The 21,542-nt window shown below is 40.5% G+C and overlaps 1 protein-coding gene across 1 annotated transcript; it reads left to right on the top strand.

The window, feature by feature from the left end:
- Positions 1 to 265: 265 nt before the first annotated feature.
- Positions 266 to 16,789, top strand: ulk3 (unc-51 like kinase 3). The gene is made up of 17 exons (XM_042486200.2): positions 266 to 423; positions 1,114 to 1,258; positions 1,540 to 1,680; positions 1,960 to 2,080; positions 2,269 to 2,364; positions 2,688 to 2,831; positions 3,785 to 3,867; positions 6,028 to 6,183; positions 6,410 to 6,515; positions 6,657 to 6,697; positions 6,887 to 6,989; positions 8,456 to 8,520; positions 8,848 to 8,926; positions 10,357 to 10,397; positions 13,001 to 13,048; positions 13,288 to 13,351; positions 15,647 to 16,789. Exons 2-17 carry the CDS (start codon positions 1,154 to 1,156, stop codon positions 15,661 to 15,663), a joined length of 1,410 nt encoding a protein of 469 aa, XP_042342134.1. The 5' UTR covers positions 266 to 423; positions 1,114 to 1,153; the 3' UTR covers positions 15,664 to 16,789.
- The last annotated feature ends 4,753 nt before the right edge of the window (positions 16,790 to 21,542 follow it).

Consider the following 21,542-nt stretch of genomic DNA (forward strand, 5'->3'; position numbering starts at 1 on the left):
AAAAAAAAAAAATCTTTTTTTATTTCTTATTTTTAATGAAACCACATTAAATAATACACTAATACGCTATTCGATATTCTTTAAAACATTAATATAGGTTATTATATTTAAAAAATGCTCATGTTATAATTTTCAAAATGAGATTTAAACGAATGTAAAGTTACATATCTGTGATCGAGTGGAGATATTATCCAAGCTATCTGACAGAATATTATTCAGCAAAGTTATGTTTTATTACAATAACATATACTAACAATAAGATAATTACAATGTCAAAACACGGACTTACAGTAATGGAGTACCGACGCTAGCAGGCAGTAAAGCGTTTTCCTCCACATTTGAATGTCGGCTGATCACTGCAGTACAACATGCGACCAGACTTGTCAGCAATGTAAACATAGACGTGGATTTGTGAGCCTACAGGTAAGTGTCAGCTTTTGAATGAATGCAGAAATGTCTAACTAAACTGTTTGACTTGTATTTTACGTTAACAGTTGACTACCGGAACGTTAGTCGTACATGTTAACTGTGTATTGCCAGCAAAGCTAGTGCTACGTTAGCTAGCGAGAACTTGCAGCTAACTGTACACCAAGTTAGTTCAGTTACCGGGCTGTTTACAGCTTCTTTACTTATTTGGAGGACAAATGAATACCGGGATACAGCTTAAGATATTTAAGGAGTCTGGCTTAAATTCGGCATGTACTCGGGATATGAGAAGAGGCAGTAAACAGAATAAACATCAGTAAAGGTTTAACTTGCTTGCTTGTAACGTTGCAAACAACGCAGTAAGAGACACCCCGTCGAAAAAAATCCTGCAACTAACTAACTAACTAACTAAATGATTGACAAACACAGTGGTGAAATAATAAATTATATTATTAACGGTATAAAGCTTAAAGGTGTAGATAGATAGTTCCTTAACTAAAGGTGCCATGTTTGTACTGTTAAAAAAACACTCCTCCCTGTACAAGAGAGGAACCTTTGGTCTACCAGGTCGAAGGCCAGCAGCATTTATTCTGCAGCTGCTGACACTGGCGTCTGTCCTCTCCACAGAGGGGGGATAAGAGGCCATTTATTTGGTATAAATAGCATATTATTGATCTTTCATTCCAGCCCAGACCTGCTTTGGAAATTTGATGTTGCTGTCACCAGCATGGCTTCAGCATCCAGCTTTGCTCCTCCAAAACTGTCTGACTTCATCCTTACAGAGCGGCTGGGCAGTGGTACCTATGCTACAGTCTACAAAGCCTACAGAAAGGTGAGTTTGTGGAGGAGTCAGGGGGAAAAAAAACATAAATGCCCTAAGTTTGGATTAAGGGAGATTCCCTATATTTTTTTTGACTTTGCTTATCATACGTAATATAAACTATGATATTTCAATTTCATTATTAAACGTGCTTCCTACATTCCCACATTTGACACATTTGACACATTTGACAGTCCACACTTACCAACGAACGGCACTGGTATTAAAAGTTCAGTCTAGATTTGTAGTTAAAAGTGCATGTTGAAATTTAGCGTTTGACTGTGATGTTGCAGGGGGACAATCGAGAGGTAGTGGCAGTAAAGGTGGTTGCGAAAAAGACTCTAAACAGGGCATCTACAGAAAACCTGCTCACAGAGATTGAGATCCTCAAGACGATGCGTCACCCACATATAGTCCAGCTGAAAGACTTTCAGGTGAGCTCTTTCATAGCTTTAAGATTTGTTGTGGTGTGCACAAGGATTGTATTGGGAAAAAAATCCAGTCCGTAATATCTAAAGAAACTATGCCTTGCGCATTTAAACAATACTATATGTTGATTATGGGGCCATGACATTATTAGAAAGCATGGCTGGGAATATCACTTTCTCAGTGTAGTTACAAATTTTGCACCCAAAAAGCATATATTTATATTGTAGAATAAATCTTTATAGTATTTGTTTATACTGTTTGTCTGAATTCTTATCTTTCATCAGTGGGATGCTGAGAATATTTATCTGATCCTGGAGTGGTGCTCTGGAGGAGATCTCTCCCGCTTCATTCGCAGTCGCAGGATTTTACCTGAGAGGGTGGCTCGGCGATTCCTGCAACAGATAGGTGAGTAATACATCTTCAAGAAATCAAATCAGCATTGCTATCATGTCAACACCTTCTTTGAGTACCAAGTGTCAGAAGAAATAACAGATGTTCTTATTTGATACATGTTTATGCTCAGTGCAAGCTTCCAGACCACATGATGTGGGTTTTGTATCATTGTATTTTTATATGTGCGCCTGCACTACCAGCCTGTGCCCTCCAGTTTCTTCATGAACGAAACATCTCACACCTGGACTTGAAACCCCAGAACATTCTGCTCAGCGGCTCTATCCTAAAACTAGCAGGTGATCTCATCCCCGCTCACACAGTCAAACAATCAAGTAAACACATATTGATTTGCATTTGATTGGGATAATTTCAGCAACATACCAGACACCAGAAGAATTAAATAACTTTAATGTTATTCTGCTGTTATATCTGCAGACCAAGAAAGTAAGCTTTGTTGTTGCATATGCTAAATTTGCTTATTAAACTCTACTTAGACTTTTGGCTTCAAACAGCATCCCTTTGTGCATTTTGCATTTTAAACACATCTGTTTTAGGGAGATTGTATCTCCTAGAACCTGTCATGGTGAACTTGTTTTTTTACACTCTGATTTGCTCTCAGATTTTGGTTTTGCCCAGTACATGTCACCATGGGATGAGCAGAGTGTCCTGAGAGGTTCCCCTCTTTACATGGCTCCTGAGATGGTGTGCCGACGCCAGTATGACTCCAGGGTGGATCTCTGGTCAGTAGGAGTCATTCTCTACGGTGAGTACTTTGTTTTTGCCTTTCCATCTCCTCTGAATGTGAAATACTGTCAATTGTAATGCTATTTCATTATGCTTCGAGGTGACCAAAAGGCATTCCCTTGAGTCACGATCTGTTGTAAATGTGTCTAGTGCTGTGTAGTGTGGGTATGGTGGCCCTCAGGGTCAAGACACAATGACATTCACAACTGCAACATTTCACAAAACATAACATTTAGAAACACAACATTTTTTCAGAAAACACAGCCATTTTTTAAAAACGCAATGACTTTGATCCAAACACAACAACATGGTAAAATGTAGTTGTTTCATAAAATTTTGTTGTGTTTTGTGAAATGTGGTTGTGTTTTTTGACATGTTGTTGTTTTGTGAAATGCCATGTTGTTTTGGGACATGTGGTTGGTTGTGTTTTGTGAAATGTTGTATTGTTTTTTTAAAATGTTTTATGCAATGCCGTTGTGTTTTGGGAAATGCTGTGTTTTGACCCTCAGGGCCACAATTAGTTACTTTCTCCAAGATCACTTCTTTTTTAATTGTGAAAGTCTAATCAGTCAGCGGGCCCTGCAGGTTTGAACAAGCGTGCCGAGAAGGTCGCAAACAAAATTGTGCAAGTTATCATAAAATGGTGGCCTGGATTGCCGCCTTTTTGTGTGGTACAGTAATTGTACAATCATGGCGCAATAGAACACAACAATAATTGCATAGAGTGACAATGCTCAATACCCGAGGAGAGAGGTTTTAAGTCAAATATAGTAGCATGTAATCTACAAACTGTTGGCTAAGATGTTATCCCTGCAGACCATCAGCATTCATGTCAAGTTACAGTTTCATGCAAAAGATATTTAAGGCAGCTAAATTAAGGTCATTTTTGAATACAATATAAGCATTTGAATCATGGATGAAGCAGATTATGTTTTTGGAATTGTCTACTGAACATAATTTGTGTGTATGCAGAGGCACTGTTTGGGAGAGCACCGTTTGCATCAAGGTCATATGCTGAATTGGAGGAGAAGATCCGCAGCAACCAACCGATTGAGGTAAGTTTTGAGCAATAAATGCGTTCGGCCATTAGTGAATAACTGGACCGAGACAGTCAGCAATCCTGCTTATATATATGAATGACTCATTGCTTGCACTGTTGACCTAAAATCATGTTACATTGTGCTACATATTTGTCATTTGATTAATGCACATGTGGAGTATACTCCAAATGTCAATGTGTAGAATATCTGAAAATCTGTAAAGCGGAATTATTTATTTTTAGATGAGCTGCTTTTTAGGAAAATGGCTTGATGACAGTTTAAAAAATTGAAAAAGGCCCGCACACTGTTGAACTCTTAATGGGACATTTTTCTTGTTTTGATGAGGCAATGTTTCAAATGTACAAGATCTTCCTCAGGCAAATGTGGCAGAAGACAGTCTATTCTAGTATGGGTGGCAACTAAAATTGTTAGCAGCTGTTTAACAACAAAGAACAGAGACAATGAATACAAACACAAGATTACACAAGGTACCTTTACTATGGCTGACCGGCGCCCTCTTGTGGTGTTTGTATTTATTGTCCCTGTTCAATGATCAACAGGTGATTGTGATTTTGGCTGATTGTCACCCACACTAAAAAAGACAGTCTGTCTTGTGTCACACTTGCCTGAGGAAGCCCTTGTCGATTGAAACATTGCCCTGTGAAAACAATAAAAAACTAGCCATTGGGAGCTCAACATGTAGACCTTTTTCTATTTTTGATGCAGTTACGCATTTTTTGTCCTCCACCTGTGTGTATTTTGACTGGATGCGTGCACACTAGTTTCTTTTGATGATAGAAGTCAGTATATGAAGTTCTGTATTTCATTCAGTGATTGTTTCAGAAACAGTTACATTTTTGGGCAAAACCATTCAAAAAAACTGAAATAAATTAAATCATCCAAATATGCGGTGGGGAAGCGGTGAACTTAAAAATATGAAGTGGTCTGTTAACGTCTAAAGTTACCTCTGGAGGAATATTTAACCAGTGAAATTACCATTTGAAAATCAGTTAGTTGTGTTGTGTTAATTTGACTTTGCGGAGAAAACTTTTCCTGCATACCTCCATGGAAAATGGCAAGCATATTGATTTATTGATTGACTGGGGGTTACGTTTAACAACAGCAAAACTATATCAAAAGATCAGTTGTCACACAACTTGTGCAGTACAATTCAAGCCTCATTTATTATTTCATTCATTTATTCTCATTCGTTTATGCTCAGTTCTCACTATATCCTGTTCGGGCTTTGAAGAGAGCATATTTAAGTTTCACATAAGTTTCAAATAATAATCCATCAATAAATCATTATGTTTGCCATTTTCTGTGGAGGTATGTTAAAAAAACTAACAAAAAACAGTCTTCTTAAGTACAAGGTAAAATGGCATAACTGATATGCAAATGGTCAGTTTGTTGGTGAAGTATTTCTTTTAAGTTCTTAAAAAACACATTTTTGCTGATTATTGAGGGCTTTTTTCCCTAATTGTATTAGTGAATTGTCACCTTAAAACCACTAGATGGCATACTTTCCCACTACACTCATATCCCACTTCAGGCAGTCTGACAGTGGAGGTGCTCAGCTCCAGTTACCAGGCTAAAAAATAAAAGAACAATCTGGGGTTCAAATTAAGATATTTTTCCAGGTTTGTTAATAGGCCTTTATGATATATAAAATCATGACCTGTTCAGAAACACAACTTATGTCTTTTATATAAGTTGAATGAATGTTTTTTTTGTGTAAAAACACCTTTAATTAATATGGCTTAACATTTAGACAACATTTAGATTAATGTTGTCTCAAGTTTGATATGTTGAAATGAAACATAACTGCTGACTATTAAAAAATATAGTTGTGTCTCGATCCTGATTTGTCCGTTGCATACATACGCCAAATGTTAGCTTCCATTGTGACAGTGAGGGGTAACTTTACTTTTAATGATGGAGGGCTTTCAAAACACTTGAATTCTTGTGTCAAACTTGAGGCTTGAATTGAATGGATTGCATTAGCCTATGGCCCATTAACCATTGATTCACATAGAGTTTTAAGGTCATCTTTTGATTTTAAAAAAAAGTAGCGGTGTGAGACAAGAATGTCTCTGGCAACAATCTGCTGTCCTTTTCCCTTGGACTGTCTTGTGGATTGAGTGCAGCATAATAAGGTCATGCTTTGTGCATCAGCTCCCTCCTGGGGCCAGGGTATCCAAGGACTGCAGAGACCTTCTGTTGCGGCTGCTGGAGAGAAATCCAGATGCCCGGATCACCTTTGCAGAGTTCTTCACCCACCCCTTTGTGGATATGGAGCACATGCCGAGTGCAGAGAGCCTGGTGAAAGCGGTAAGAAAAGAAGAAGAAAGTATATGCTGGCATGTGTGCGTCTACTCTAGACAACCATGAATAATGTGTGTGTAATTCGCGGAACACTTGTACACATGTGTTAGTAGGTTTGTACTTATGCCTGCTCCACATGTGCCTTCACGCATGACTCTGCATGCATGCATAAGCAATGAAGAGTTGTGGCGATTTGCATTCAGTGATTCCAGTTATTATTTTCTCTTTGCAGAAAGAGCTGGTCCTGCAGGCCGTTCAGAAGGACCAGGAGGGGGAGAGATCTGCCGCTCTCTCTCTTTACTGCAGTGCCCTTGAGCACTTTGTCCCTGCCATTCACTGTAAGAGCAACAGCTACTCTCATATCCTGTCTGTAGCTTAAGCCCTTCAACAATGCACCGTCTTTGTTCCACCACAATAAACTGGCAAAGTAAACGCACTAAATGTAAAACCAAAACATGTCTTCTCTGCGCTCTCCCTAGACGAGACAGACCGACAACGTAAAGATGCCCTCAGGCAGAAGGTAGGCCTGAAAAACACTCCCCGCATTCACATTTGGATTACTGTCTATTTTCAATTGGTCTTTTTTTCACACTTCAGTGGCTTTCAGTTGGAATGAATTCTCCTCTATGAATACCATATGGTGTGGATGGAGAGCATATGGTGTGGTTGACATGATTAAGTTGAGTCAATGTAAGAGGACTTCCCGCAGGTCAGCCAGTATGTATCCAGAGCCGAGGAGCTGAAAGCCCTGGTGGCCTCAGACAACAGACTGAGCTTTGAGGAGGCCCAGACCTCCAGGGATGTCCTCCGAGGTAATGAACACGTCTCAGCACAGAAGCAGGGACACTGTATGTCAGTGTTTGCTTTGTCTGGTAAGGGGGTGTATGACAGGACAACCTGAGTAAATGTGTGTTTTTGTTCTTGGTTTTAATCAAATAATGGGGGTTTAGTTTTTTAAAAAATATTATTCTTATAACCACATCTTCGAACATATCATGGAAATTGCATTAAATTGTTGTATATCAAAGATGTTTGATACTTTTTACAACTTTTTTTAAAGGTTCTGTAGCCATGTACTCTAACTTGAGGAGAATCATTGTTTTTAGTGACACCTTTCTCTGAGGCCGTTAAGTGAACTGTGGTCAGCATCCTCCATAGCTTCGAGCAAGCGCCTGCGCGGGCCACAACATTGACTAACAAGAGACTGAGAATGATTGACTGAAATCATTTTGACAAAATAGACAAATGACATATTTAGAATAATGTTACTATCTGCATGCTCTTATATTTCATTTGGACCAGTGACTCCATGACTTGATGTTTGAAAATGAACTTATCAGTTGACCTTACAAAGCAACCAGTGGTAGATGCATGCAGCGTAGCTTTACAGCTTGCTGGCTAACTTAAGCTAAGGTTACGGTTAGTTCACTGGCAGCCCAGTTAGCTGTAACTTAACTATGCTGCATAGATCAGGAGTTGCAAACCAGCCTCAGGAGTCTGCATGAATTAACTGATGTGATCCACTCAATACAGCATTTTGCTAGCTAGCAAGTCAGTTAATTAGTCAGTTAATACCACAACATATTTACAGGTCAGCGTTTCCTCTGGGATTTTTTCAGGGTCTGTCCTTGGGCTGTTGTTGTACAACATATATAACCGAAACACAGCATATGTGGACTCTTTGTTGTGATGTTTGTTTGATGTTAGCGGACATCATTTTTTAGTTAATGTTAGCTACTGTTGCTTACTTTAATGTTGTGGCAGAGCTGAAGAGAGACGCAAATTCCCTTTAGGTCTCTCTGCCAGAAAGGGATTTCTTGGTTGCGGTTCATCACATTCTTTGGATTTTTCCCAAAAATTCGGCACAAGTCCTTTACATAGAAGTCAGTCCACAGGGTGTTACAGGCAAATGAGAAAGTGGGCGAAGGTCTCTGTTTTAAAGTTGCATTACACTCCGGTCACCCATTGTCCCAAAAAAAAGGTTTAGTAGATGGAAAGAGATACAGCACTTTTAATGAATTCTGTGAGGAAATTTTAATTTTCTTTTCCCTGCCCCAGAGATCAGAGGTCAGGGTCAGCTACAGATTGTCAGTTCTGGCTCTTAGGATGTTATCTCAGAAACACTTATGCTCCATTACCCTTTGCAATATACTGGTGTCTTAAGACACTGTAGGGACATGCTGATAACACAGTATAGCATATTTTCTTCTTGATGTTGTGTTTACACGGCTATAGAATAGGACTCAAAGTACTGTTTTCTTTTTTCTTTTCACTCCAGAAATGTCTCGAGACCAACCACGACTGCTGGCTGCTCTGGAGGTGGCCGCCGCCGCTATTGCTAAGGTTAGAGCGGAGTGCCACTGGATGATGGCACTGCTATAGAGATACACACAAAAGTGAGGTGAAGCAGAAGTAATACAAGAGTTAAAAACAAACCAGCAGGGTACACATCAATCCCCTGTTGAAGACTTTTAAGAACATTGGTGAACATAAAACATTTATTTCGCGGTGTTGCTCATCCGACACTGTTAGTCCTGCAAACCTTTTCATATTTGTGAAAAGTGAAAAATAATGAATAAGCTAATTTTGCAATGCTAAAAGACTGAAATAGCTAAACTATGTAAGAACCACGGGGGCCCACAATGCCTCATTTTCAACCTTTCATTACAGGAGGAGAGTGGAGTGGATCATCAGGAAGCCCTGGATGTGTACCAGCAGTGCTTAGGAGAACTATTGTTGGCACTAGCAGGTAGATAAACTCATGCCTTTCCACACAGGATGGTTTTCCACATATAACTTGTACCTTACTGCTATTGGCTACTGAGCCACTTTACTGGAGCCTTGCTCAAGGACTTTTTGACAGCAGGTAATTATTGTAATAATCTGATACTTCTGCATTCAAAGACATTATTCAAAGACCACAGATGGCTGTGTCTGTTTGCACACTTTTGTTTTTGATAAACAGAACAATAGAGACTTGGAGAAAAAGTTGCTTTGAAAGGCACATAGTCAGAAGGACAAATAAAGTGATCTTGAGAGTGGACACAATGAGCAGACTGTGAGACAGATTCATTTAGAGTAAAGGGTACAGCCAGAAAACTGAGACGGGTCAAGAAATAGCAGAACAAAGAAAGTGATACTCAAGGAAAGGCTGGAAAAGAGAGACAGAAACAACTTGGAGAAATTAAACATATAGAAATACTTTATTAGAAATGGAGAAAGTGAGGCAAACAGAGAAAATTCTGAAGAGAAGAGGTAGACTTTAACAGATGGATATAAAACAGACTCAGAAAAGTCTCGGAGAGATGGAAAACAACTTGACTGACAGAGAGAAAGACAGAGACCGAGTGAAGCAATAGACTTGGAGAGAGTCGGGGACACTTAATAAGCGACAGACTGACAGACAAACAGACAGAGGCACGGCAGAAGAGACTCTCTTTGTGGCCTGGCGTCCATTAGACTGGGCTCATGAGCTCATCTGGAAGATCGGCCTAATGGAAGAGGTGGGATAGAGCGATCCAGATGTGGCTTTGAGCCGGGATGAGACCCTGTGCCAGCTCCCTGTGTGTGGTATGAGAGCCGTGCCATCTGCTTCCCATTCAGACAGCACACTTCATTTCTCTGTGTTATTACACACTGGAAACAAATAAAAACTATTATCTCGCTAATGAACGAGAGCCGTCAAGTAGGTGTTGAAAGTCTGACATTTTTTGACTTGACAGATTGTAGATGCTACAACCTCATTTTGTCTGTTGGTCATTAATATATGATAAACTGGTCCGACTAATCCCATGCCATCATAACCAGCCCCTCTCTCTCCAGTGCCTTGTTGTGTGGCACAGCAGAAACCAGCAGGGGGATTGTGGGGAGAAAACATTGGTTCTTTGTTTGGCTAAGAGCTCTTTGTTGCTCAGCTTCCCAACATGCTTTGCCACCAGAGAGTTCTCCTCCCCTCTCTCTTCCCTCTCTGTCACCCTCCCCTCCAGGATGACTGACTGTGAAAACACTGGCCTACATTAGAGTCCACCCTTGAGCCCCTCAGTCTACACGCTAGCGAAATCCAATCTAGTAGTTGATCTCTTCTTGAACAAACAAGGTGATTAGGTAGTGGACTCTCTCCTCCTTTCCTTTTCTCATTATTCTCTCTCTTTTTCTTTTTTTTCCCTCTTGTTGAGCTAGCCGAACCCCAGGGCCGCAGGAAAGAGCTGCTCCACAGCGAGGTGAGTTGGTGAGGAACAGCTTCTGGTTGAGTGCACACGGTAGGAACGAGTATCTGTCACCTCCAACAAGCCTTTGGCTGATCACCTAGCACAGTGGATGCTTCATCACATGTCCCATGAGCCTTTTTCCAGCAGTCACATGCTTTTGTGATAAAAGCCAGATAACGTAATCCATCATCTTTACTACTGTAACATACACATAGATCACTGTCCACGCCATAATTGGATACCTAATGTGGCTATAATCTTTTTTTTTATGGATCACAAAACTGCTTGTATGTGAAGAGAGTAACCTACAGAGACAAACAGACCTATCTCCCAAATCTGCAGTGTCCCTCAGCTCTACATTCAGCTCACTGGTTTGGTTTTACAGGCTACAGTCTTACTCTTGTCTTGTTGCACTTATAAGACCTTTCCTGTAGACTACATACGTGCTTTGGGACACCAACCTGAACATACTTGAATAAACCCCATGTTTTGATGGTCCATTTAATTCAATGGCCATAAATTTCAGAAATCAAGACCCTGAGTAGTAGCATTGATATTCTAATTTGACAAACACATGCAAAGGACTTATGCATGTCTGCCATTAATGGCCCAAAACACTTGTGTTTTTGTATATTGTTTAGCCAGCGACTGAGCCAACAACAGACAGCAGTATTCCAACAAAGCCCAGAGGGGGGATGGAGGGTTTGTGTGGGCCTCATAGACCTCCCTATTTGAAGTTTTATGGGTGCTTGTCTTAAGTAAATTCAGATGCGGCTGTGATAATCTAACACAGCATTAGGGAGGTGGGGATGGGGGATTCGATAGAAAGCATGTGTGTATGTGAGAACCCAAAAGTGCCAACACATGCTGCCAGGACTGGCCTCAGTGTGTGTTCATATCTACTGTAGAGCACACTTTAGACTTTTAAAGCTGTGATTCAATATCCCAGATTCTCATATCTAAACCTCAGTTTTGATCTGTTCGCTGTATGTTGATATAGTGTCATTACAGCAAAACATACATGTGGTTCTGTTGTTCTGTACTTAAAACTCTGTAAGTTATCAGTAAGCCGCATGAACTGTCCTCGCCCATGAAGATTTCCTTTACATTTATTGTGCTTGGTGATTAAAGGGGTTGTGATTAAAGTGTTGTGGCTACATAAGGTTGGAGTCAGGGCTGAATACCAAAAACCTGTGGTCAGAATGATTATTTGCTGCAACAGATTGGTGTTTTAAAGGGACATTATGGAAGCCATCCGTGAAGGTCTCCTGTGATTATAACCTTCCGATGTTACTGCAGTAATACCCAAGAGGGCCTGCTTTATACTGTAATACAGAAGTGATATAATTAGGTATGAGGGGCAGCCAAGAGCCTTCATGATCACCAGAGAACTGATTACCACAGCACATAGCACCCTCAAAGCATATGATGACGGCAGTTACTACTAGCACATGCGTAGCATACGAAATGTTTTTTTTAAATAATAGAGCAGGAAGCATATCAGCAGAGCTGATCACTTAAAGCTGATTTTGACGAAGCATTTATGTCCCCATGCATCTTAAAGTTACCGCTTTCCTGTTGCATGACACTGTAATTTATATAGTAAATACTCAACTCAAATCAACTCAAGTTTATTGATTGTCGTTCCATCCATATCTACGAGAAACACATACAGTGGAACAAAATAGTGTTTCTCAGGACCAGTGTGCAAAATAAAATAATAATTATAAACAGAAACAGGAATAAGACACTGAGCAGCAGTTAAAAAGAGACAAGTGCAATAGACAATAAACTGCAATACTTTTAAAGTGCAATCAAGTGCCAGATTTAAAAAGTTAATTAAGCTCGATTTAAAAACTACTAAAAAAGGGTAAAATTAATAATTGTGCAGGTTACAGAGAGTTCAGAAGTTGTATGGCCTGTTGGAAGAAGCCGTTGCACATTCTGGCTGTCTTAGATTGTATGAAACACAACCCTGAAAATATATCCAGTAGTTGAACTGTGATTTTTTTTGGTTTATTTGGAGAAAATCAACTTCTGTTATACTGAATATGTGAGAGTAGCATTGTATTTTATGTCTCCATCTGCTGGAGGAACATCACAATAGTAGAGTATGCATAATATAATGTTAATTCCCCTGCAGAAGAGACTTGATGATACTAAAATTAGGTGGGGATAAAAGTGGATATATAAATATCTGTATCAGTTTTTAGCCAAATGGGTTGTTTTTATTGGCATATTGGATTTCCGCAAAAAAAAAATACTGATATCGTGTATCCTTAAAAAAATATTAACTTTCTGTTGATGCATCCCTAAAAAATATGAATTTTCTGGTGATGCAAGAGGAAAAGTCTGGGGATCGTAAAAGTCATTAGGATTCGTCATTAGGGAGTAATGAATGTCTGTATGTGATGACAATCCATCCATTAGCTGTTAATATGTCAGCTTGGACCAAAGTGGTGGACTGACTGACTGACATCGCCATTCCTAGGATCAAGCGTGGCTAAAAAACATCTGTAGAACAGTATCAGTATTACAAATACTTATGTAAGCTTAAGCGAACACTTGCTTTGATTTGTAATTACATATGTTGGATTTTTTTTGTCTCACACCAGATTAAAAGCCTCATGAGCAGAGCTGAATACCTCAAAAAGCATATCAAGGTAAGCCCGCATTTTTTTCAAATACTCAACTCAAGGATTAGGCACACATCATCAGACTTTATGAGTGAATTCGCCACTGATAAGGCAGAATATGCAATTGAGACTTCTTTTTAGATACTACCTAATCGTTAGTAAAAAAATTATGATGGTCAGTGAAGAAAGCCTTTTAGTTCCTATATCTATATTTAATGTCCATGCTGTATAGCTGTTTGCTAACAAGCTTCTGTTTTTTTTTTTAGATGCAGGAAACTCAGAGGGATGTATCTCTGGATCGAGAACCTCTTGCAGACTCTGTCAGAAGCTGTGAGTATCTCCCGCTGTGTTGTATAAACTTCTCTCCTACTCGTGAGAGTGTGTTTTTGAGAACGTTGCTGATAAGGTTTGTTACGGGAAGGTGATGATGGGGGTCAAGTCAGGAATGGCTGCCTGAAGTTGCAATGAAATGTCCTTTCATTAAAGATTTTTCCACTAGTTAAATATGAGCCGTTCTCTTTCTGTGCTGGCCGCCCCGCAGGACTGTCTGGCTCTTTGATTTCATTTCAGTGCAGCCCTGGGCTGCTCTTTTCTCTGCCCTCTTGTAAAGCCTACCTTGTGAAAAGAGTTACCCTCCTAACACACAAACACCAGACACAACAGCACACATGTACACTTCATTCCTTTCGCATACATTTTGAGTTGCTTCATATATATATATATTTTTTTTTAAAAAACTGTGTAAATTCAGTGCTTGTCAGATCTAAACTATAAAACTCTAACGATATAAAAAGAAGTGTGGAAGTATTTAAGTGTATGCTACATAAACAAACTTCTAAACTATATAAAAAGCAATGTAGTATTTATATAAGTTACATTTTAATATACTTGAACTTCTCTAGCTGTAACCTATATACACAGCCTAATTCCCAGTATTTTCTGGGCTCAGTTCCTGGACGGAGAGTGAATACCTAAAGCCCAGACAATATCCTGTTCTCAGCAAGAAATTCCTGGGGAATTATGAATTAAAAAAAGGGGGATGGGGGAAGGGCAAAAATGACTCTAGAGGCTACTCAAGTTTCACATAGAGCGTGGCTTCTTATTCTGCTGCTGTTATTTTAATAAAACCACACCACAGCCAGCCGTACTCGCTGGCACAGATCCAACAGCAGCTGTACTAGAGAGGTTCACAGCAACACCCACGTCTGTCTGTCTGTCTGTGACCTTAGACTACAACCAAAAACAAGCAGCAGTTTTTTTTTTTTTTTGCTGACAGCCATTACACTGTGTAACCATCGGACAATTTAGATGTCCACACGCTGTTTCAGTGGCCCAGTTACAATGTCCACACTGAAAGCTGAAGCACTAAACCCTCAATAATTTAATTATACATCACCTGCTTGATCAGTGTAAGGGCCAGACAGGACAAGGAATTAAAACTCCAACCAGAGGTATTTCCATGGCTAGTACAGTACAGTACTCATACCTAAAATAAAATAATAGAATTTGTTTCAGATGATGAGTTCAAATTGTTTAAAGGGAAATGTAGGAAATTGGTGATTGAAATAGAAATTTGAAGGGTAGATTGAGAGAAAGTAGGATAAAGAAAAAATGTCAGTACATTCCATTTTATTGGGTTACATACACTGAAGCTGTAAATTATCATAAATGACTGGTATTTAACTTTGTTAAGAGTGTTTGGTCCAGCCCCTTTTTACACAGAGCACACAGCTATAAAGCTGCTATAGAGCTCTTTATTCCACCCTTGCATTTTTGAACAGAACCAAAAAAACTGTGGCATAATGCTGATCCTTTGATTTTTAGATAGCATACCAGCATCCTAGAATCAAGAGGCGTGGCAGGTGTAACGCATAACACTACAGCATCATTCTCTAGTGCAACATTTAACATGCGTATCAGTGGCAGTTTATAAACAATAATAATCATGTACCATCTCTGATATATGGTGGCTTATTGTGTCCTCTGGTGGGAGGGTAAGGAGCTCCCAAATCTCATTATTTTCCCAATTTGTGGACATTTAGGAACACTGTTTTTTTTTTCTTTAAGTTAGACGTTAACTGCTTAAAGCTGCTTTTAAAATCTCCCGCGGTGCGTTGCACACATTACACGCCGTCAAAATGTCACACCTGTCCTGCCCATGATCCCAACCTGCTGGCTGTCCTGTTTTTACAGACATTTTGGCACTGTTACTACCTCCCACGGCGGCCTAAAGGTGAGATCGCTCTGTCCCCACATGCCGTGATCTCACCTTTTATACAGAAGAGTGAGGCAGCATGTCACGATATTCCTGCCTTGAACAGCAAGTGTAAAAGGGGCTTCTGGTTCTTCTACCACAAAAATAGTGGTGAGCGGGGTGCAAAGCCTGATCCAGATTTACTCAGCAAGGGAGAAAGAGTGTCATGTGCTTCCAGCCCATTTCCAGAGTTTTTTTTTTTCTCCTTCAAAGTTTCATATGAGTAAACCAGTTAAACAAAATATTAATCACAGCTGAGTATTTTTACATGCTTTTAAAACATGTCTGGAGGGGAACTTTTAAAATTGGTAGTGTGTTGTAATCTTAAAAAAGTGAAGCCTAACACACATCAATCATTTTTGTTTTCTTAGCTTGCTGTTTGCAGTGAGCATGACGGCCCACGTGGGAACTGCTGCTACGCCCCACAGAGCATCAGTCACAGAGCCTTCACCTGACCAGGTTTTTTTTACGAGGCCAAATCCAACCTGCATCACACCTAACCTTAATCAACTCAGAACACTGTCCGGGTGGATTATTACAGTTGCCAGCCCAGTGTGGTCAATGTTTTGGATGTTGCGGGAAAGTTGATGTGCTGGCATGTTGAGAACTTGTGTTTATACTTTTTGAGGGAAAAAATTTGGCTGGTAAAATACTGAAGATAGCTGTTGAAATTTGGAATTGTGAACTGGTGAATGTGAAAGTTCTCTGCTCCTTACACAATGTTTTTGCTCTGCCCGAAATCCCTCCCCCTGATACACTATTGATATGTAAATGCTGAACAGCTTGTATGACAATGCCGCACTGTCATGGTAAGTGAGTTAAACAGAGACTGTTTCATTAATAGGAGCACAAAACATTCAACTGTATTTGCAGCTCACCCAAAAACTGTGAAAATACAATCAGATGAGAACTATGTCGTCAAGAAGTATCGCATCAGTTTTGACCTGTAGTATTAAGTATATCGAAGCTCTGCAAACATGCACACACTCCCTCACCCTCCCTTCGCCACTGCCTTTACTGTGGGTCAACCACAGGCTCACCATGCTCTCTCCGCTGATGGAGCACTCTCCACCACTATGAGGGGAAAACTGGAGAGGTGCGGCCTCTGCCATATTTACACTAGACTTGCATTTTCTTAGGTTTGGCACTGGAAGAGTATTTGAGGGATACAGTGAGTTGTAGCGCTGAAGCAAAGCCTTCATAACTAGGCCTCTGTGAAAAGCTTAACAGTCGGTGGCAGTCGCTGTTGTAGGTCTTCACACACTGTTTTCATTTCAGAAGGGTAAAGTGCTTGAATATCCAAAAGGGAGCCTTACTTTGTGAATCTAATTCTTAAGGCAACTGGAGAAAATACCTGAAAAAGGAGAAAAGTATAAATATGTCTACTGTCGAGAGCTCCACTCTGCTGTGTAATTTTTTTTTTTATTTGAATGTTTATACAGCTGTGATTTTTATATTTAACGTATTTATTGAATAAGAAATTCAACGGAAAATAAAATGGCAATCTCTCTAAAGCCTCTCTAGTCTGTAACTTCTTCAGACGTTTTGTCAACAGCTCGAGGCAAATGCTCGTCTTTCAGAACCTATGGAAAGATTTATGTGCCACCGTGGGAGCACCACTGCTGGTCCCTTGCCATCGTCATCATCTGGAAGGCTGCTCTGCAGAAACAGCTGGCTCATGTCCAGAAAGGGAAGGAAAGCAGGCAAAGTAAGGACATTTGATAATTATATGATTCATATGGAAGTCTAGAAACTATGGAAACTAAATTTGAAAATTTCCAGATCTCAGAAACTATGGGAATTACACAAAGAATTCATAACAAGTATATTATCTATCTTCTTTTTAAAGCCTATGTGTCTTTCTAGCTCTTAGCCTCAAGTGGATATTAAGCTTCTCAAAAAACTGAAAAGCAAGAAAGTTAACCATTTTAGAAAGATGGAAGAACACTGGATAAGTGCCACTAAGATTAGGAATAGTGGGGTATATAAAGTCAAATGATTGGATTTAAAGGCGCACTCCATCAATTTTAGACACGATGATCAGTTTAACAGTCATTGTTAGTCTTACTCAGCCTATGGAAACAGTTATTAGTTTTTCTGTGTCTCTTGAGTTTTTTCAAATCTGAAAAATAACCCTGATGAGGTCATGGTGATGTCATCAGGGTTATCTAGGCTTGGAGACTGCAAATTTAATTAACAGAAAGCCTGTGTTGCGCACTGGAGGTGTGGAGTTTGACAGATCACCAAGTAGAGGGTCTAAATGTGCTCTCAAGTTGCATCATGGGAAATGTAGGAGCCAGTGTTTTGGGAGCTTGACCTAAAATTTGGGATATTTCAGTCTCTGCTGCTTCAATTTTGACCATTCTGTTTTGTTTTGTTTTTTTTAAAATCTCTTTTCAGTCCCTTAATGTTGTTGAAGCGCAATACTACATGTTCATCTCAACGTTCATCATCAGGGACGGCGATGAGTCTGCACACAGATGGGAGGCTGGACAGCTGATCTTCTGGTGTGCTTGAAACAGCTAGAAAACCGTGGAGATGATAGTAGACCTCAGGATGAGTTCTCTAACCCTGCTTCCCATCACCATATTGAACAGCTCTATGTCTGCTATGGAATGCTTTAGGTTTCTGAAACACCAACAGCATAAAGGCCCAACAGAGGATGTTCTGCCAGCGCCAGCTCAGGGAGTTCAGCCTGCCCCAGAAGCTGATGATACAATAAAAGACTGTTTTCTGCATGTCCATCACTGTCTGGATTGGATCAGCCACCAAACAGGTCAAGAGCAGACCACAATGGACAGTCAGGGCCGCAGAAAACAAATCATTGGTGCCAGCCTGCCCTCCATCTAGGACGTATACACCTGCGGAATCGGGATGCAGACAGGTAACATCACTTCATACCCTTCACACAAATTAGCCAAAGTGCTTCAGTCTAACTGGTGTTAGAGAACAGTATATGCCAAAACAATCAGACACACTATTATCTTATCACCACAGGACCTCACTATAATGTACACTTACCACCCGTCCACAGTGTCAGGAACAATCCCAGTAAATTACCCTATAATACCAAGCACCCACCTTACCAGTTAAATAAGACATTTCTATAGTTTAAATACACACCATAAACATGTAAGGGCCCAGGGGCCCAATGTACCAGCCAACAAGCTATAGAAAAACAGCAAAGAGACAAAAAACAACTACAAAGAGACAAACAGTCCACAAAAAGATGACAACGAACTGCAAAGAGACAAAATAACAATGGCCAAAAACAACCACTGACACAGAACCATAAAACAAACAAAAGTACCTCAAAGAGAAACAACATTACCTCAGAGACATAAATCAACCACAAAGAGACAAAAAATGAGAACAGCCACAGAGAGGCACGGCATATCCTCTAAGAGACACAAAAGGACTTACAAAAGGACACAAAATTAGCACAAAGAGATGCACAATGCCCTCAAAAACACAAAATTACCACAGAGACACAAAACCACCACCAGGTCTGTATTTTTGGTCCTATGTAGGAGAAGTGGTGGGGCTTTTGCATATCTGTGACCTGGGGCCAATTCTCTCATTATCCGCCCATGTAAATGCTGCCATATCCACCTACCTCATGTATGTAAAGCAGCCTTTTATGTTTATCACTTTTTATTTATTCCAGCACCATTTGCATTCTACACCTTTACACCTTTTTTCAGACTGTTTTATGTACTACATACATACTTTACATAAATATCTGTAGAAGTCAAATGTTTATTGCAGAGAAGTGCTTGGGTTTACCTTGTTCAGCTTTGTTGTCCTTGTTTTTTTCATTTTTTAAAAATTAAAAATATATCGATAATTTTTAGGGGAATTTTTGCATTTATTAGATATAGATAGACGTAGCGTGAAAGGCGGAGAGAGAAAGGATGACATGCAGCACAGGGGCGAGGTTGGACTCAAATCCACACTCTGTACATGGGGCGCCTGCTCTACCAACTTAGCTGCTAGACGCCCCGTTGTCCATGTTTTTAACAGTATGTCCATTCTGTGTATGCACACAGATAGCAACATATGAGAAGGGTCAAAGTCCATTTATTTGTGCACATACCTGGTCAAAAAAAGCTGATTCTGATTTTGATTCTTACCCCTTTGCATCTAGCTCTCCTAAAAGCAGTGAAAGACAGAGTGTGGCTGTTGCCTGAGGTTTAACAAGTGGTTTTCAAATCTGCCCAGGACTCACAGTAATGTTTGTTTTCTGCCCTACCAGCTGGTTAATCACATTCACCTGGCATGCCAGGTGTAAATCACTCCCACACTGTACTGTTAGAACAGAGAGCAGCAGGGCCCCGAGTCCTGCAGCAATGGGACGGAGAACCACAGGGCGCTGCATTTGTGGCTTTTCTGCAGAGGGGTCTCTAATTGGCTGACGGTGCCCGTGGTGTTGGCTCAGCTTCACTGCTTTAATCATGACATGAGCATGTTGCTGCCAGGAAAACTTTGGATGCAATTTTGACCCTTGTGCTTGCTTTGTTGCTTCTTTCTGGGAGTTCTGCCAATTTATATTGCCCCCCAAAATTGCACAGAATCCTTACAGTAATGCAACCCAGAAAGGGAGAGATGGAAATTGTTAACCCATCACCCTCATCCTCCAAAGCGACCCCCAAGCCCCCTCTTTCTAACCACATCCTACAACATTGTGGCTTTAATTGGCCTCCATTTTGCTGCAGCTCCAACAACACGACTTATTGCCCTTTCCCCTTCCAGTCTCTCTCTCTCTCTCTCTCTCTCTCTCTCTCCCCCCCTCTCTCTCTCTCTCTCTCTCTCTCCCTCTCTCTCTCTCTCTCTCTCTCTCTCTCTCTCTCTCTCTCTCTCTCTCTCTCTCTCTCTCTCTCTCTCTCTCTGGCTCTGGCTCTGGCTCTGGCTCTGTTGATACTGTTAATGGGATAGCGGTCACGTCATATTGGCATCAACGTCACCCATAAAGAGGGGTCTCTATGTTCCCGACCTGAAGGAACTGGGTGCCCTTGACTCCAGCACCCCCTGCACTGAAAACAGAGAGCAGGTCAGCCATTCAATATGGCTCGATGGCTATCATGAATGGAACATTGTACCTATGAGAGACAAGAGCCTCCTAAATCCCCGGGTCACTCCCACTTTGGATCAGGGACGAGAGAGCGGGGGTTTGAGGGAGGGGGGGGTTTGTTTCAGAGAAATGTTGAATAAAGATAATTTAGAAAATGGGCTCCAGCACAGTGCTGCCTCTGTATCCCCCTGTTCCCTCCACACACTAAACTCCCCAAGGCTGCTCTGCTCATGTTTGTTTTGATTTTGCTCCCAGAATCAGGGTGGCGGCGGTGGTGGGGGTTTGAAAGGAGGGGGGGTATATGTTGTAGGCCTTTAGGATGCATGGCAATGGTTAAGACAGATTGGACCAAAGACAATCTTAACTAAACTGGAGGGAGTCATTCCATTCTGTAGCTGTAGGCCGCTTTGTTTCTCTATCTCAGTGTTTTTATGACACAATAGATGGTTGGAAGCACTGGAGGATTCCTGTGGTTGACGAAATCAGGAGAAGCTGTGCAGAAGTTCTCTGCAGGCATGTAGATGTTGAAATTTGCCACCTGTAGCTCAAATAACAAAAAGCCTAATTGCCCATCTCATGTGTCACATAGTCCCGGGGACATCCTGACAAATATGGCTCATAGAAACATGTCTTTTCATCAAGGGAAGCTGGCAGCCCTGGACCCAATCACTATCTGCCTATTAAATTCATTGCACACAGAGACAGTTTCTTTCTTTTGCGAAGAACAGAAAACACTTTGATGAATCTGTTCCCTCTTGTCTTAGAAAACATTTTACATTTTGCTCTCAGTTTGTTAATTTTCCTACTCTTAACCTCTGCACTCGTGTACTTTTTGGATGTGACTGAAGTTAGATTTGCAGAGCAGGTGTACACCTCACACCTGAAGGCTAAATGGCTCTTCACTATTTGTTTATGACTTGTAAATACCAAAGTAAGTGTGTAACAAGCCCCAAATGGCTGCTTGCTTCGAAACAGTTGGTTGACTAGAGCTTTTGGTCATTAGCAAGGGTTGTGATTTGATACTGAGTCCCTGTCCCTCTGTCCAAAATCATTGAGGTTCAAATCCAACTTGAGTCTAAATTGTGAGTAGAATCGTGATTTGTCTTTTTGCTTCATTGAGGTAGGATTGTGCAACAACTAGACACTTAAAATTCCTTCCCAGGTTTCAGTTACACTGACCTAATCCCTTTAATATT

The sequence above is a fragment of the Plectropomus leopardus genome, chromosome 1 (assembly GCF_026936395.1).
Source record: "Plectropomus leopardus strain MGB_pleo_1.0 chromosome 1, ASM2693639v1, whole genome shotgun sequence".
NCBI classification, from domain to species: domain Eukaryota; kingdom Metazoa; phylum Chordata; class Actinopteri; order Perciformes; family Serranidae; genus Plectropomus; species Plectropomus leopardus.

Bases quoted from the DNA above. Each gene is read 5' to 3' on its own strand.
- ulk3 (XM_042486200.2), top strand. From the start codon at position 1,154: ATGGCTTCAGCATCCAGCTTTGCTCCTCCAAAACTGTCTGACTTCATC. The intron at 1,259-1,539 runs GTGAGTTTGTGG...GTGATGTTGCAG, and splicing joins TCTACAAAGCCTACAGAAAG to GGGGACAATCGAGAGGTAGT. The intron at 13,049-13,287 runs GTAAGCCCGCAT...TTTTTTTTTTAG, and splicing joins ACCTCAAAAAGCATATCAAG to ATGCAGGAAACTCAGAGGGA.